The 17,718-nt window shown below is 39.9% G+C and overlaps 1 protein-coding gene across 1 annotated transcript in view; it reads left to right on the forward strand.

Moving 5' to 3' along the window:
- LOC137652371 (probable serine/threonine-protein kinase DDB_G0278509) overlaps positions 1 to 17,718 on the forward strand; it is a 147,767-nt gene that overhangs the window by 8,554 nt on the left and 121,495 nt on the right. The window contains 1 exon segment of the mRNA XM_068385743.1: positions 12,525 to 13,512. Within this exon segment, the coding sequence (XP_068241844.1) occupies positions 12,525 to 13,512 (988 nt within the window).

Here is a 17,718-nt window from a genome sequence, read left to right on the forward strand (position 1 = left end):
ACATTTTCCTTTCTTGTTGGAATGTGGTTTATTTGTTGTATATTATGTTCTAATAGCATATCTTGAAGCTTTTCAAATTTCCTCTTATCATCTGGGCTACTATTACTCTCTTTTTTATCTGTATATATACAACTACTTTCTTCTATCCATTCTTTCCAGTCTATGAAAGGAAAGTTAAAATCTCCAGATAGGAGTATATTCCAGTCTTTATGGTTTCTACATATATCATCTATTTTTTCTATTATTATGTCAAACTCCTTAGTATTTGGGGGTCTGTAAACTACAATATTCACTAGTTTTTCAAATTCAAATTCTACTGCAATCAATTCACATTCTGTGTTGCTGTATTTTTCACAGACTTTTCCGTGATTTATGTCTCTTCCATATATTGCAGTTCCCCCTTGATTCCTATTTGTTCTGTCTGATCTATATGTTTGGAAACCCTTTAACTGGTCATCACTGCCAATCTCTTGGGAATACCATGTTTCACTTATATTTAATATATCTATTTTTTCAATTTGGGTTAGTTCTTCTAAGAACTCTATTTTCCTTTTAGAGTTACTCGTGACCAAACACTGTGCATTCATCACTATTATGATTTGTGTTTCATCCCCATTATGTAATATTGGTAACATGGATTTTCCTATGCTTCCTTCCTGTTCTGATATGATGTTCTTTTCTTCATTTCCAGGAATTCTGCCATTAAAAAATCTAAATTTTCTATTATATTTGCTCTTTCGCCTTCATATTTATTTTTGTGTATACCTGCAATTATCCCCATATCTGCACCAACCCCGGGCATTATAGATGCATTCTTTGTAGTTGGGCTCTAATTGTGCATATTTGGGTTGAAAGGCATCATATCTTGGGGCCTTTTGTGCATAGCGCGGTATACTCGGCTTGTTTTTTTGTTTCTTTTTTTGTTTCAATTTTGCTTTCATTTTTCTTTTCTGTTTGCTGAGTTTTCTTACTTTCATTCATGGTTGCAGGATGCATATAACGATATTTTTTGTTGAATTTGCATCCTTTTCCTTCTTTTAGGTTTTTGCATATTTTTGGATGGAGATCTCTGCATTCGTCTCCATATACGTCTAAATACGCACATTTACCATATATTTCATAATTATGGCATATCTTTGGATGCTTGTAATAGCATCTTTCGCCAAATCTGCAATTCCCTCTTTTCAGCAAATTGCAGACTATATCTTTCTTTTCTTTTTTTTTTCTTGTTCTTGCTCTTCCCTAAAAGTATGTAGGTCTGGGTAGAGTGTCTTGGGTCTATTATTTGTTTCCATCTGATAATTTATTTCTTCGTAAGTAGAGAGAGAGAGAGAGAGAGAGAGAGAGAGAGAGGAGAGAGAGAGAGAGAGAGAGAGAGAGAGAGAGAGAGAGAGAGAGAATTTTAGGAAAATCCCCAGGTATAGGCAAAAGTTGAAAAATAATGACATCCCATACCACAGTAAAATCACAAAGAGAGTTACAAGGATTTTTTATGCCTCAAAGACTTTTTAGTCCATCCATGGAGATTCCATTTGGTCTTTGGTAGAGGTATTTATTTCAAATATTTAGAGAGTTCTTAAGATCCTGTCTAACTTATTCTTGAACTCGTTTACCGTGTTAATGTTTACTACTTCCGGTGGAAGTCTATTCCAAGTATTTTCTCTTTTGATATATGATTTCTATTGCCCTGCTTTTGTCATAAATGCTAAACATGTGGAAAAAAATCCGAAAGATTTTTCACACAATCTTTTATGTCTAAAACCATGTTGGCTGTCTATCAGAAGGCTATTTTTCTCTATGTTCTTTATTGAATTTACTATAATTGATTAAAAAATTTTGCAAGGCACTGAAATTAGACAAACAGGTCTGTAGTTACCAGGTTTTTCTTTTGGTCCCTTCTTTTACATTGGAGTAATATTGCCTAATTTCCATCCTTTTGGTGCCTTTCTTTCGCAGGCTGGCTTTCGGAACATTTTGTAAAAGTTCTATAATCTCTCATGGATGAATATCATCTGGACCTGGTGCCTTGCACTTACTGAATCCTTTTAATTTCATTCTGACATCATCCATTGTAAAGGCGATTCTATTTAATGGTTGTGGCCCTTCATATTTGATAGCTGGTTCAGGGAGAGTCATTGATTCTTCCATAGTAAATACAGTTGCGAAATATGTATTCCTCAATTCGGCTTTTCCCATATTTGTTATAAGATTACCCTCCTAGTCTCTTAATGGGCTAATGTTTTTGATTGGTGTTCTACAGTTCAAATATGCAAAAAAAAAAAAAAAAAAAAAAAAAAATTGCTTTTCTTTACTAGCCGAAGCCACTCTTTTCTCTTTAATGATCTTGGCCTTTCTAGCTAGTTTGTTTACTTTTTGGTTTAACTTCTTGTGCTCGGAAATTTCATGAATTGAAGGCTGTGGACCCATAGATTTATGTGTCCTCTCTCTACTTATTGCATTGGCTATTTCTCTGAGGAACCACTTAGATTGTGGAGCTCCATTTTGTAAAATTTTTGTATGCGGTATTCATTTAGCTCTCTTTTCTTTATATATTTATACAAAGGGGTCCCATTGTGTATATATGTTCCCTTTTTTGTCATATTGTAAATTCTTGATGTTTTCCCTCATTTTTATCCAGTTACTACGTCTGTAGTCTAGGTTTTTTATAATTTTCCTTTCTTTTAGATGAAGGATATTTACCTGGAACCTTACTATTTTGTGATAACTTTTGCCAATAATTTCGTTAACTGAAACACTGGATACTAAATTTTCTTCTGTTGTCAGCATAATGTCTAGTATGTAGTTTTCCCTAGTTGGTTTATCGATCCACTGATGGAGGAATTCATTGTTGACACATTCTAGTAGCCTATGTCCCTCTGTGTTTGATGTAGAATTCATGGTGTCCAAGTTTACAGCTGATTTGAATCTCCCATGAGGACAGCTAGCTTATTGTTCACTTTTTGTCCAAGTTGTCTATACAGCTCCGCGTCCTGTTCTTGTGTTTGATGTGGTGGTCTGTATATTACTAGTATGGACATGTTCTTCCTGTGGTGCTAATATTTGTACCTGTTACTTCACAGTAAGTTTCTAATTTAATTTCTATGGGGTTTAAATAAATTTATCATAGAGCATTACCCATCCACCTTTTTGATAAGGCGATCCTTCATGAAAAGCTTGAAACCTTGGATTTCATATTCTCCAATAAATTTTTTTTTCTTGACTCCAGGTCTCAGTAATACCTATGGCATCTTGTTCCTCACTAGCTATCATTGCCCTGAAATTTTCCATTTTGTTTCCAACTGACTGAGCATTGAATTGTGCCATTCTGAGGAAATTTTCTATCTTTTTTCTCTTCTTCTGTGGCTTTGCAAGTTTTCTGCCAAATTTACTCTTTTTGTTGCTGGGGGATTTTCTAAGGGTCTAGTTTTTCTTGGTCTACTGCATTTAAGTAATTGTACAGGCTGAGATTAAGTTGGTTTCTGTATACTCTCTTGCCTTTTTCACTAAAATATATTCCGTCTCTTTTGTATAATTTTCTCTGGCCGTAGAAAGTGTCCCGTAGATCTAGAAATTTAACTTTTTTTCTTGTATATGGACTTAAGCCTTTCGTTTATCCTTATGGCCTTGCTTAGGGTGAAGTGGCTGACATTGAGTCTTGGGAGAAGGTCTATAACTATAGTATTATTGGTCTGGTTTCTACCCGTTCCAACATTTTTTTCTAGCTGTTTAACCAAAGATTCTGTTTGGCCAGTAGTAACCTTTCCTAGGAATAGGTCATTTCCAGTTGCCTGAACAATAATAGCGGACTTCTTGTTCTCTGTTTTAGTTTTACTAACTACTTCTTCTATCTTCTATGCGTTGGTACCTGGATAGAACCTGACCTTTTTCCTCTTTTTGAAGCCGAAGTGCTCTCCTTGGTCCTTTACCATAAAGTCTCCAGTTAACAAAGTCTCGTCTTCTTCCTCTGCTATGGGGGTGAATCTGTTTTTGGTGGTAGTTACATTTATAGGCTGTTGTTTAGTCTTCTTTGTCTTGGCTACCCCTCCTCTAGTGTCTAGTGGTTTTCATGAACTCTCTGCTTCTGTTGGTTATTTCTTCTTTATGTACTGTCCTTGATTTTACCTTATTTTGTATTTCTTGGATACTAATCTTATTTTCTACCATAGCATCTATGACTTCTTTGTTCCTTATCTATAACTGTTGGACCATGGACATGATCTCTATTAATTGTGTTCTTAATTCTTGATTTTTATTTTATAATTTTTGTATTTCCGGTTCCTGCTGACAGAACAGGCATACACTATCACGGTGCTGGTTTGCAGCGCACCCTTCTTTTAAGTCTATACGCACCATTTGTTTATTTCGTCTTTTGTACATTTGTGTTTTAACTTCAGTTTCTCCCTCATTTCTAATTTCTCTGTGATATCTCATGCGTATTTATTTGGAAATCTCAGCTAATAACTTTTATAATTACTAGCCTTGGGACCACTAGTGTAAAAAAAACTGGTGGGGTTGATAGTTACCCACTTGCTGTCGCATCCACTTAATCATAGGGGACTTTCCATATTTTCTGTCCCTAATCTCCCATAAGTGGTCCAAAACCAACAGTTAAGTCTCCTCAACCGAGCAGCACAAGGCAGAAGCCTGTTTTCTCGCCAGGATTGACAACGGAAGGCTAACCATTACTGGGATTTCTGGACATCTAAGAACAGCCCGACTCTTATGTACTACCAAGTATTACCAAGAAGTAGCGAGCCAGGACTCCAACAAGGGCCAAAAGCAATGTCAACCTCATCATCAGTTGAGCCTATTTCGCTAGGAGTCGGTCGCAGGCAGTGTTCAGTTATTACATGTTAGGAATGTACTTTGAGGGGCACTAATAGCACTATTCCATTCTTGCATACCCTGTCACCCCGGAATTCCTCCATCCCAGTCTCTCGAAACCTGTGAGCGAGTTCCTAGTGTTGTTTGCAGAGGTCCCAAAGCCTCTGCTCTTACACATGAGATACCTGTCAGTTCCTTAATGTCTATATGTCTATAGGCTAGTTATAAATAGCCGTCATGTCTAAATGTCTAGGAAATATGCCTCAGATGCTCACTTTTTGGGGGTAATGTCAGGATTACTCAGTCAGGATTACTCACTTTTTGAGGCTATTGTCAGGATTGCTCAGTCCCGTTTGCTCACTTCAGTTTGGGGATTTAAACGTAAGGTAATGTTTACAAACAACCGCCCCCTCACCCCACCAACCCCCCCTTCTTCCCCCCCCCCTCCCTAGGGGTCATTTCTTTCCCCCTCCCTCCCCCTCCCTAGGGGGGCGTTTCCTGTGTGTGTGGTCACCGGCAGGCGTGGAGTTCTCTATCTGGATGGCCCATGCCCCTAGATAGTGACATCCTTTCAATTTAAGCCTATGGAAAAGTACCCATCTCTCTGTGCTTTTTTTTTTAATCCTAAGATGCAATCGAGTTCACACGCCCCCCCCCTCTCTCTCTCTCTCTCTCTCTCTCTCTCTCTCTCTCTCTCTCTCTCTCTCTCTCTCTCTCTCTCTCGCTCAGTCCATTTGTTTTAAGGCCTTTCGCTTACATTAACATATATGGGTAATAATCACTTACATTGACATATATGGGTAATAAAAAACGTATTACAACTTAGTTTCTTTTATTATACGAAGCATACATGCAAAATAACATTTTGTGAATAAAGACATAGCATTTAGTGGGGGAAAAAAATCAGACCCTAACATTTGCACGCTTAAAAGCGGTAGGAAAACTTTTATTGATTACGCCCTGACATCGCAATATACATTTCGGGTTTGATCGGTGGTTATCACTCCCTGGGTTTCTCCAAACAATAAAATAATTCTATGCTCGTTGACTTGCCTATCAAACGTTAAATGGATTCTCAAATCCCCATATCTTCTCTACTTTGAGTGTATCCATCAACGCCCTTTCAGGTTTGAAATTAAGCGATGACTGACCGAACCCGGCTGTAGCAATCATAATAAATTAGGTGGTCATAAGTTAAGCCTAAAGATTTTAATGTCTCCTAGTAAAGATGAGAATAATTTTCGGGGAATTGACACGTGTGTGTGTGTGTGGATATAATTATTTTGGATCTCTCTCTCTCTCTCTCTCTCTCTCTCTCTCTCTCTCTCTCTCTCTCTCTCTCTCTCTCTCTCTCTCTATTTGTTTTAATGCCTTTTGCTTACATTAACATATATGGGTAATAATCACTTACATTGACATATATGGGGAATAAAAGATCATATGATTTGGAAGATGCTACAATCAAAGAATTGTATAAGTTATAATGAAAACGTTTCGTTAGATGATTAATATGGACCCGCCCGAGAAGTAGTTCACTCGACTTCAGTGGAGGGTTGGATTTAAACCCAAAACAAGTAAACAAGTAAGTAAAAAATGTATTACAACTTAGTTTCTTTTATTATACGAAGCATACATGCAAAATAACATTTCGTGAATAAAGACATAGCATTTAGTGGGGAAAAAAATCTGACCCTAAAAACATTCATTTGAAACCCTAACATTTGCACGCTTAAAAGCGGTAGGAAAACTTTTATTGATTACGTTTCTTTAGTACTTGCCAAATCTTCATTGAAAATTCAGGTTTTGTATATTTCCAGATGTACATACACGGTCTTGAATTTAAACGGAGAAGATAGTATAATAACACTGTTACGTCATTTTCCTTTAAGTTGGTGGTGGATAAATGCTCCCTGATTTCCTAAAGGCGGCGCAAACTCCATTTAGACTTATACTATGCGTAAAATATAGGCAGAAGAATGCGCACAAAGCCGAATTGTAATTTTACACTCGCATTTTATTTATGAAACACTTCATGGAAGAATACCTTCGTAGAAAATCAGTAAAGTATACCGAATGATCTTTTGGCTGCATCCCCAATGGGTCAAAAAAATATGTTTTCTACCGGACTTTTCTGTATTATAAATACAACCCAGTGTCCAATTTAGCGATACTGATGTGATGGCAGAGTATTCACAATAAGTAAGATGGGTTTTGTCCTCATCAAGGGTATATTGAAGTCGACCAACGAGGCCCTCCTCCCCCCTGACCACATTCCTTTCAATTTAAGCCTATGGAAAAGTACCCATCTCTCTGTCCATTTTTTTTTTTTTTTTGAATAAGTATTGAAATGTACGCCAAGATTTCAAGACTGCATCACTATTGCGTTGCTTATATTGATAATAACAACTAGAGCATCAGAAACCATGTTAAAATTCACGGTATTAATGATAACAATAACAATATATTTAATTTTATTCGATTGTAGTGCACGGTTTACTTTATTGATGGGAGAAAAAACAATAAACAATCTATATTTACTTTATCCCTTTAAGAAATTGAAGAGTTTAATCTTTATTCCTCGGCAATACAGCTATTCAGCTAATCATATTATTTATAATGTTCCGTTGCCGTATAATTTTACGAACTTTCTAATATGAAATGAGAGATATGTGGATGTTTTATGCTATCCGTATCACTAAAGACTTATGTTAAGGGGTATATGAAAATTAGTTCCACATATGTCAACTCTTTACCAACTAATATCCTTCACACACATACACAAGCACGCACGTACGCGCGTGCACACACACACACACACTCATTCCTTACTTGTTACAAAATCCAGTATTGCAATCGTGTAGGTTATTCCAAAATCAGAGTTTAAGCGAAGAGGAAATTTCTCCAAAATCAGAGTGGATCTGACTTCGTTTTATATTAATGAAAATCGTTTAAGCAAAGAGGAATTATTTGGTAATCTCAGTCTTGGCAGGGGTATGAGGAGCGAGTTGAATATGGAAAGAATTGGTCATTCTTTTCTATACCTCTTCTCGTCTTCCCTTACTGAATTGGCCAAGTTGTTGGGTTCTCCGAAAAACCGCTTATGACTAGGATCCTTCAGTTCGTTATTATGCATAATTCAAATGGAATGGTAGATTGTCTTTTGAGAATTTACAGGACTCAATTCTATTTCCCACTGGTTAAAAAGCTTTGGAGAAGAAACCCGATATTACTTTTTGAAGATTCAAGTAAGCAGTGTGTGAAAAAATGGATCATCAAACAGCCCGCTAAGTTTGATTAGATAGAAATTTAGCGGCCACCCCCTCTCTATCCATCATTACACATTACTTTAGTAATGTTTCGGGATTAGTACTGGTTAAAACTGGTAATTGGGAGGGAATACAGTTAATGAATGTTTAGTTCAGCCGTGATATGGCATTTTTTTCTCTGTCCTTTTGTATCTGTTACCTCCTTGATCTTTCCCAATAATTGAGTACAAGAGATAGTGATCGAACGAGTCACATATGTTTGATTTGTAGATAACAAAGTGATTGTCGACTCGATAATGTGACATTAGTTCTATGCAACTCACCACTACTGATATACTTCCTAAGTGTACAGTACATGAAACAAAGCGGTGACACAGAATTTTTTCACCACGTACAATATTTGTTACTCACTGCTCACAGTTCAGTGCATTTTAAGACCAACCTCACTCCAGAAATAAAATGACTGAGTCTCCTACCATATAATAACAATGAAAGCTGATCTTAATCATAATTATGATTCTGAGTTATGCATGCTATTATGCTTTAGTTTACCGTATAGTAGAATGAAGACTGAATTTTATGATATAAGTCCTGGCATCACAGGCAGGATAATGTTTAGGAAGACATTTGCGGTAATGAGCGAAATTCTAAGCAATGAGGGAGGGCGCGTGCGCGACCTTTGAACAATTTCATACCCGCACCACCGCATCATCACATGATACGTACCGGTATTTTCTTTCAGGTTCGTGTTTTTTTACACCATGAAAGTTGTCAACGTGTTATACTTTCAGTTTTAGTTTTTTACTACTACAGGTATTTCATTGTATACATTTACTTATTTTGTAAGTGTTATATCCTTTTTGTTTGCGTGATGCGTTTATGGGGGAGGCATTTTTCATACTCGGATAAATTTTTACAAGGAATTTTTACAATTATAGCGTCCATTCCACTCTTTTTTTACTCACATTTCTCGATTCTGAAATAGTTTGGAGTGAGCAAATTCTGAAATTTATACTCAAATACTGCCTTCAGTTTATATCATGGTCTTTTTTTACTCCACCTTTTTACTGAAGAGACCATTCCATTTAGAGGATATTGACCAAGTTCCAGATTTTACATTCACGCTGAAGTATCAATGGCACATTTCTATTCTCTTTAATAAGCTTGGAAACCCACTTTCAAATAGCATACATCTTTAAAAAATGGTGGCCAATGAAAACTTAGCTTTAATACTACAGATACATGCATAGTTTGTCTGCTTACAACAATACTAAAGGAAGCATGTGAAAAGGTTAGTCACCACGAAGGAATGATTAGATATGAATGAAAAAATCTTCTTTACACGCCGTCATTTCAAAGTAAACACCTTATACTTTTTTTTCCCTTTGGTAGGGGTCCTGTAAGCATTTTTATGGACCGGGGGTGGGGGTGGGTTTGCTAATGTGCCTATGAAGTGTTTCGCTCTTTTATCTCAGTGTAACAGGTGTACATATTCCATACTCATTATCAATTACGCACGTGGCCTAAATGAAAAAAGGATATTGGCAAAAACGCGAAATCTATTACAATAGCATACGCATGAACATTGCAGGAATACATGTTAGCATTATGGGGCATACATAAGGTAAATTCATAATCAATAACATAAAAAAGAAAGATACGAGAAACTGAGAGAAAAACATACCAAGGAGATGACTAATATTCATCCTTTACCGAAACTCCACATATACTATACAATGGAACAAGTAAATATTCAGCAAATATTCAAAGTTGCCTACAGTACAAACACACACACACACACACACACACACACACACACACGTGTCAATTCCCTGAAAATTATTCTCATCTTTACTAGGAGACATTAAAATCTTTAGGCTTAACTTATGACCACCTAATTTATTATGATTGCTACAGCCGGGTTCGGTCAGTCATCGCTTAATTTCAAACCTGAAAGGGCGTTGATGGATACACTCAAAGTAGAGAAGATATGGGGATTTGAGAATCCATTTAACGTTTGATAGGCAAGTCAACGAGCATAGAATTATTTTATTGTTTGGAGAAACCCAGGGAGTGATAACCACCGATCAAACCCGAAATGTATATTGCGATGTCAGGGCGTAATCAATAAAAGTTTTCCTACCGCTTTTAAGCGTGCAAATGTTAGGGTCTGATTTTTTTCCCCCACTAAATGCTATGTCTTTATTCACGAAATGTTATTTTGCATGTATGCTTCGTATAATAAAAGAAACTAAGCTGAAATACGTTTTTTATTACCCATATATGTTAATGTAAGCAAAAGGCCTTAAAACAAATGGACTGAGAGAGAGAGAGAGAGAGAGAGAGAGAGAGAGAGAGAGAGAGAGAGAGAGAGAGAGAGACTGTGTCTCTCTTAGGATAAAAAAAAAAAGCACAGAGAGATGGGTACTTTTCCATAGGCTTAAATTGAAAGGATGTCACTATCTAGGGGCGTGGGCCATCCAGATAGAGAACTCCACGCCTGCCGGTGACCACACACAGGAAACGCCCCCCTAGGGAGGGGGAGGGAGGGGGAAAGAAACGCCCCCTAGGTAGGGGGGGGGGGAGAATGGGGGGGGGGGGGGTGGGGTTGGTGGCGGGGGAGGGGGGGTGGTTGTTTGTAAACATAACCTTACCTTTAAATCCCCAAACTGAAGTGAGCAAACGGGACTGAGCAATCCTGACATTACCCCCAAAAAGTGAGCATCTGATGCATATTTCCTACTACTAATATTCTATATTTTCATTTTTTTTACTTCTTTCTTTATTTAAGCCAGGAGAGATTGAAAGTTGAGAGTTTGGATAGAAGGGTTGAGAAAAAGGGAAAAACAGAAATAGGAAAATTTAGAAGCAATTCCAATCCTTAAAAAGATAACGGACACCTCACACGTCTCGAACTGTCGACCTAACCACGCCATGACTCCTTGCTGCTAGGAGGAAGGGCGATGGTGGATGGTACAACACAAACATACACTACTGGTGTCTACGCGATGACAGGCAGGGCATCTGGTCGGGACTACGGTCCACAACAAAAGCCAAAGCAAAGTCCTTTAAAAGAAGGCAACCGTGTTACCCCATAAGAATGGGAAAAAAACACGCTAATAGACGAAGAAGAAGAAGCGTTAATAGGGGTCCTGTCCTATTCTAGATGCTCAGAGCTGGTCTTAACGGCGTTGTTAAACCTATCAGGTTGGAAAAAAAACCCGCCGCCATCGCCCACCACTTCATTGCATTGCCCAAGCTCTTTATTCAACAAAGAGAGAGAGAGAGAGAGAGAGAGAGAGAGAGAGAGAGAGAGAGAGAGAGGGGGGGGGGGGGTTTGTAAGGTAAGGAGAATTGAGGGATGAAAAATATGGAGCATAGGCAAATATAGCTGAATTCTTTGAATCTCTTGGTATGCATTAGGACTTGAGAATGAAGGGGTAATTTCAAAGAACGGATCACTGGAGGGAAAGGGGACAGGATGACAATTAAGATTTTCTGTCCCAAAAAATAAGAGAATTAATGGATGTGGGAGGGGGGGGGGGGGGCGAAAGTTCCATGAAAATATATTGATTTTGGTTTAATGTACAAGCGGACATAGGAGTCCTTGTCACACCTCGCTCTGGAGAAGTTCACCCTGTTACACCCATACTTCGCGGCGTGTAATCAAACAGATAGCGTTAAAAGAGATAGCAAAGGTGGTGGGCGGTGCTAAATGCTAGAGCTCTACTCTTAGGAAGGGTGTGGCTGGGTGCACTTTTTCAGAGCAAGGTATACCAGTAAATCCTGTGTCCGAATGTACGTGCAAACTTGGATAATTTATGGGCGATAAAACAGAAGCTGCTTGTGCGTAACACTTTTTACAAATACGATTTAAGGAAAAAGCAGTTGAAATCGTTCCCTTGCAACACAAGTATCTAGATATTCTATGTCATAAATACAAGATATAAAGTATTGTAGAAATCCATTTACAGAATGTGGTAATAATATAGCATACCTAACGACAGCTAACTTTAGTATCCTTATTTACTTTGGTGTGTATTTTATAATGGGCTCCCAACCCTTATTTTCTAATGCACTCCATGGCATTTTTAAACACTTCCTTGTACCTCTATAATTGAGATTGAAAAAGGGAAACCATGAAATTGATATTGAGGTATAATTCTGTTATTCAATCTTAATGCAGATTACATTATGTATTGCGCAGTGATGGCTAATTCTCTCATATCCAGTGTACCCCTGAAGGTACATGTACCTAATTCTGGGAACCATTTTCTATAACTTCTTCCAATCTAATATATATTGTGAGTTTTCTTAGTGGTATTTCTTTTTGAAACCTTTTATGCGGGTATATAGCAATGAATCCATCATTGATTATCTTGTTTGATATTTATTCATATATTCAATTTCTTACATATGCCTGTTATTTTTCAGGCTCGTCAAATTTAGCTCCGTAAAAATGCACCTATACTTAACAGCTACAATATTTTTTGTAGTCTGTCATGGTAATATTGAGGATGCCACAAGTTCAGAGTCAGATTTAAATGGAGAATCATCAGGAGTAGCAAACCCAATGACGGAGACATCGGTGGAAGTTGGCGAGAAAAATAATGACACAAAGTCAGATTTAAATGGAGAATCATTAGGAGTAGCGAACCCACATTTAAATGGAGAATCATCTGGAGTAGCAAACCCACTGACGGAGACATCGGTGGAAGTTGGCGAGAAAAATAATGACACTAAGTCAGATTTCAATGGAGAATCATCAGGAGTAGCAAACCCACTGACGGAGACATCGGTGGAAGTTGGCGAGAAAAATAATGACACTAAGTCAGATTTCAATGGAGAATCATCAGGAGTAGCAAACCCACTGACGGAGACATCGGTGGAAGTTGGCGAGAAAAATAATGACACAAAGTCAGATTTCAATGGAGAATCATCAGGAGCAGCAAACTCACTGACGGAGACACCGGTGGAAGTTGGCGAGAAAAATAATGACACAAAGTCAGATTTCAATGGAGAATCATCAGGAGCAGCAAACCCACTGACGGAGACACCGGTGGAAGTTGGCGAGAAAAATAATGACACAAAGTCAGATTTCAATGGAGAATCATCAGGAGCAGCAAACCCACTGACGGAGACACCGGTGGAAGTTGGCGAGAAAAATAATGACACAAAGTCAGATTTCAATGGAGAATCATCAGGAGCAGCAAACCCACTGACGGAGACACCGGTGGAAGTTGGCGAGAAAAATAATGACACAAAGTCAGATTTCAATGGAGAATCATCAGGAGCAGCAAACCCACTGACGGAGACACCGGTGGAAGTTGGCAAGAAAAATAATGACACAAACAGCTGCTCTCATTCCATGTCTACCCTTAAGTGCCCTGACGTTTCATCATTCAACGAATATTTAACAAAGGTGCGTTATCTATTCACTTACAGATCTAAAGGTTGGTAGTATTTTTTATGTTAATAATATGTTCTTAATTTCTTATATTTTCTTTCTTAATGACATTAGTCGTCCCTTTAGCTGAAAGCAAATATTTTATACGTATATTACACAGAAAAGTATTATATCAGTAACGGATCTTCCGTCCCAATAGAATGGTTATTCTGCCTTTTGTAACTAACTGAATGCCTATTTTTGGGGTCAGGCCATGTCGTCCTGATGGAAGGTCCCTTTAAGTAGCTTCCTGGGGTATATTTGACTACAGTGATATTCCCAGAGAATTTACCTTAAGGTCTTCAGAATTCTAACTCCTGGCACGAATATCCCAAACATTTCCTTTTAGGGATATCGCATAATATCAAAGGATGTATTCTTGACACGCCACATATCCATCTTCACCCCGAATAGCGTTTACCCTTCGAGGGGGAAAAGTGGCAAAAAATGAAGGGGAGCCGTTAATAAGGTACCGCTCCTCCGTTACTGTTTTGAGTATCTAGATGACGTCATCATCGCCGCCATCTTTATTCCTTTTGTTGTAGCGCTATTGCTCGGTGATTTTCCTGGTGCTCTCTCGCTATTTAGGAATTCTTTGGATTAATCATGCAATCTCCAGCCTCTTCTGCCTCTGGAAAGTTGAGTATTTGATCTTTACATCGTATAAATGTAAGCTCTTGCCCTGTTACAAAATGAATTAACGTTAAGTCAACGTATGCAAGAGCTGTTGCCTGAGCCGGAGGCGTCATGGGCGCTGTTGTTTGTGATGTATGAGTCATTTAGTTAGCCAGAACGACTTTCCCGGTATAAAGAACATTAAATAATGTTAGCTATTTAGCCTTCATTGCTAGGAATTCCTTATATTATGTCGATAGTATTCATATTAGTTTCGGTGATTTAGGTAACCGAACCTTGTTTACGCTAGGCTTCCTAGCCTAGGCATTTCAGTTAGTATTTTCATGCATGATATATAGACTTTCCTAGTGATACAAATTTAATGAGGCTTTAGGCAAAATTTATACATGTAAGATATATTGATTGCATAATATCTTCCCCTTCCAAGATAGTATACGAGAGAGTTTCGGTGATTTAGGTAATTGATTCTCAATGCTACTAGGCTATTAGCCTAGTGGCTTTGATATACTTTCATACATGTTCCCCGGTTACCCTCCTGTATTGTTTTATCGATTCAGGCAGAGATAGATATCTCCTAGAATTACTATAAAGCGATATTTGTCTCCTGTGGAGAATTAAGGGTAATCCCTCTTCCCTCTGAGTTTAGCCTAGGCTATAACCTTAGTCAGTCGTGCCTCGAGTTGTAATTCAGGCAGGACTAGGTTAAGGTTTTCTATCCTTTCCCTATAACCGCAAAGGCAGGTTTTTGGGTTTTGGTCAGAACCTCAGAGTAATTAGTCTGGTTCCAGCAGCTGGCTCGCAGGGTGAATAGCATTCCCCTGCTGGACTAAGCTGCCGGCATAGGAGGCTAGACCTCCCTAGACCACACTTGAATGCTTTATATGATATTGATACCTTCTCCCTGTGGCCTAGCTGACTAGTCCTGTGCCAGCGGACCCTAGGCTGAGGAATAGAATTCCTCTGCCGCCTAGGTGACATCGGCACTGGAACTCTGTTCCTCTCTTGTTTAGGGGTGGCGGCGAGAGTAATGCCAGCCCCTTTACTGTATTAGCCGACCCTAGGCTGGAGAATAGAATTCTCCTGCAGCCTGGGAGGGCTTCAATACTGGAACAGAGTTTCTCTAAGGTGTGGTAGGACCGGAAACCTTGCCGGCTCCTTCCATACCCCATAGGACCCTCACCCCTCCCCACTCTGTCCTTTAGTGATGGCCTAGCTATCACAAACCTTTGGCCGTTGTGCTACAATCGCGCCGAATGCCGGCAGGTTGTGGGGCCGGCTCGGGCTCTTGTCAGTAGTGGCATAGTCACTCAGCTCTATCTTATGGACGCAAGGCTCCGGGATAGCTGGGCCGGGTGGGCCGCCTGCCGGCAGAAGATCCCTTTTGCTGTAGAGTGTTCTTCAGTCCTCTCTTTGACTGCCACTCACAAACCTGTGGCCGGCAGAGACCGGCAATAGCTGTGGATGGGTGGAAGCCTGAATATACATTCTCCCCTTCCATTTGAACCCTCATTCTGGAAGAAGGTAGTAAGGCAGTGCTCTTACACTATCCTTCACTCCATGCTTTCTCTCTCTCTTTTGGCTAGTACCGCTTGGTTCCAACCTACCGGCAGCTGCCGGCCACTACCCTAGCCGGCAATGTGCTGGTTAGATTGGTGCGCCGGCAGCCCAAGAGTCGCCGGCACATCTGACTTGGCAGGCTGAATTCAGATCGCATACACTGACGGGCAGGTCGCTGGCTGGCCTAGTAGACTGACACCAGCGACCTGCCGGCGGCCGGGGGTCTGCCTACTGCCGTCTATATACCAGATCGCCGGCTGGCCAAATGGGCCGACAGCCGGCGACCCACCGGTGGCCGGCGGATTTCCGGCGGCCGGTGGGCTGTCGGCCACCACCACAGCCGGCAATACGCCGACTGTACTGTACCCTGTTGCTAGCCTCGCCGGCTTGAACTACAGTATATGACTATACAGTAGCCAGTATATTTGCAGAATAGATCATACTGCAAACAGAAAACTACAGTATATATTGTACGGTTGCCTAAAATTTCCAACATACTCTGTGTAACCATGCGCAGCCTATTGTTGAGACCATACAATATAATGAAAGGAAATTCTTTCTATAAACTGATAAATGATCAGTGATAACAATCCTCAATCTTAAACCTTCTGGGAGCCAGAATTAAGTTACACTTCCAATGGGCTTTCTAAAATAGAATGACCCTTGGTTTTAATTTTGAGGGAGGTCACAGCAATTGGCTGGGCAGGAAGCACACGTATGTGTCTTTCCTATTTCATTTCTAGCTTATCTATCCTAAGCTATATGCAAAAAATATTAATTATAATATTAGTCCAGTGAGAAGAACCACTGTATACTCATTTTATTTCCTCTCTTTACAGGAGGACCACCCTAAGTGCAGCAGTGTCTTCTGCAACATGAGGAGCAAGAGCTTCTGCAGCCATGGAGTGTGCAGGGCGCACACACGCTGTTCCGTCACCAAGGGACCTCTGAAGTACTGGGACCCCCAGGTATGTGATATTTGCAAAGCCTTGGTTACTGAGGCTTTTGATGACCCCAAGTCAGTGGAGTCAAGGGATGCAGCAAGAGAAAAGCTGCGTAGATGGGTCCGTGGCTTTCAAAAGAACGCCAAGGGGCCTTACTTTCCAAATGAAAAGTTTAGGGCCTATCTTTTCCCTAATGCATCTAAGGATGCTGTCATACCTCAGCTTCGCCCAGAGATCTCTTGCGTTCAGATATCCGTAGAGTCGGATGTCTCGGACGCGATGAAGGACATCCAGCTGGACGACAGGATGTCAGTGTCAGAAGACACTGAAAAGGACCTTCTTGCAGGAGGTCAAGAAGAGGAGTCCACTTTGGCTCCTGATACCGAGGAGGAGGAAGTCGAATCGGCTTCTGTTTCGTCGGTTCCTGCCCCAGAACCAGTACCCTCGACATCTTCTGCTCCTCCATCTGAGGACATAGGGAAGACTCTGTCCTCCATTATGTCAATGATGGAGAGGATGCAGAAGCAGAACAAAGAAAAGGAAGCTGCGTTAAGGTTGGAAATACGCCAACTTGCAGCATCCCGTGGATCTCACAAGAGACTCAACGTGAAGGAACTTCCTTCATTTTCTGATGTGAACCCTTAGAGGCATGCGGAGTACATGCCCCTGACAACCGGGAAGATCTTCATCTCAGAAAAGCTGGGATCAGTCCCCATCAAGGATGTGGAATTTTGGCCCAGCTTTGAGTCTTATCCAGACTGCTTCATCCGGATGAAGAAGGAACCAGCATCAAAGGAAGAGACAGAGCCAAAAGAGGTCATAGTTTTTGACCACTCAAAAGCTCAGGCTTTGTTGGCTAGGACTTTGAAGGAGAGGGGCTTCACTAATTTCAAGGTGCTAGCTCTGAGTAAAAAACACCCTTTCTTTCTTGCTTCGACTACTTGGGCCTTCCCCTTCATGGAAAAAGGGTACAAGGCCACATTAAAGGCAATAGAAGCAGGGAAACCTTGCCCTACACTCAAAGAGTGTAAACCCTTATCCCTGG

This window comes from Palaemon carinicauda, chromosome 1 (assembly GCF_036898095.1).
Source record: "Palaemon carinicauda isolate YSFRI2023 chromosome 1, ASM3689809v2, whole genome shotgun sequence".
NCBI lineage: Eukaryota > Metazoa > Arthropoda > Malacostraca > Decapoda > Palaemonidae > Palaemon > Palaemon carinicauda.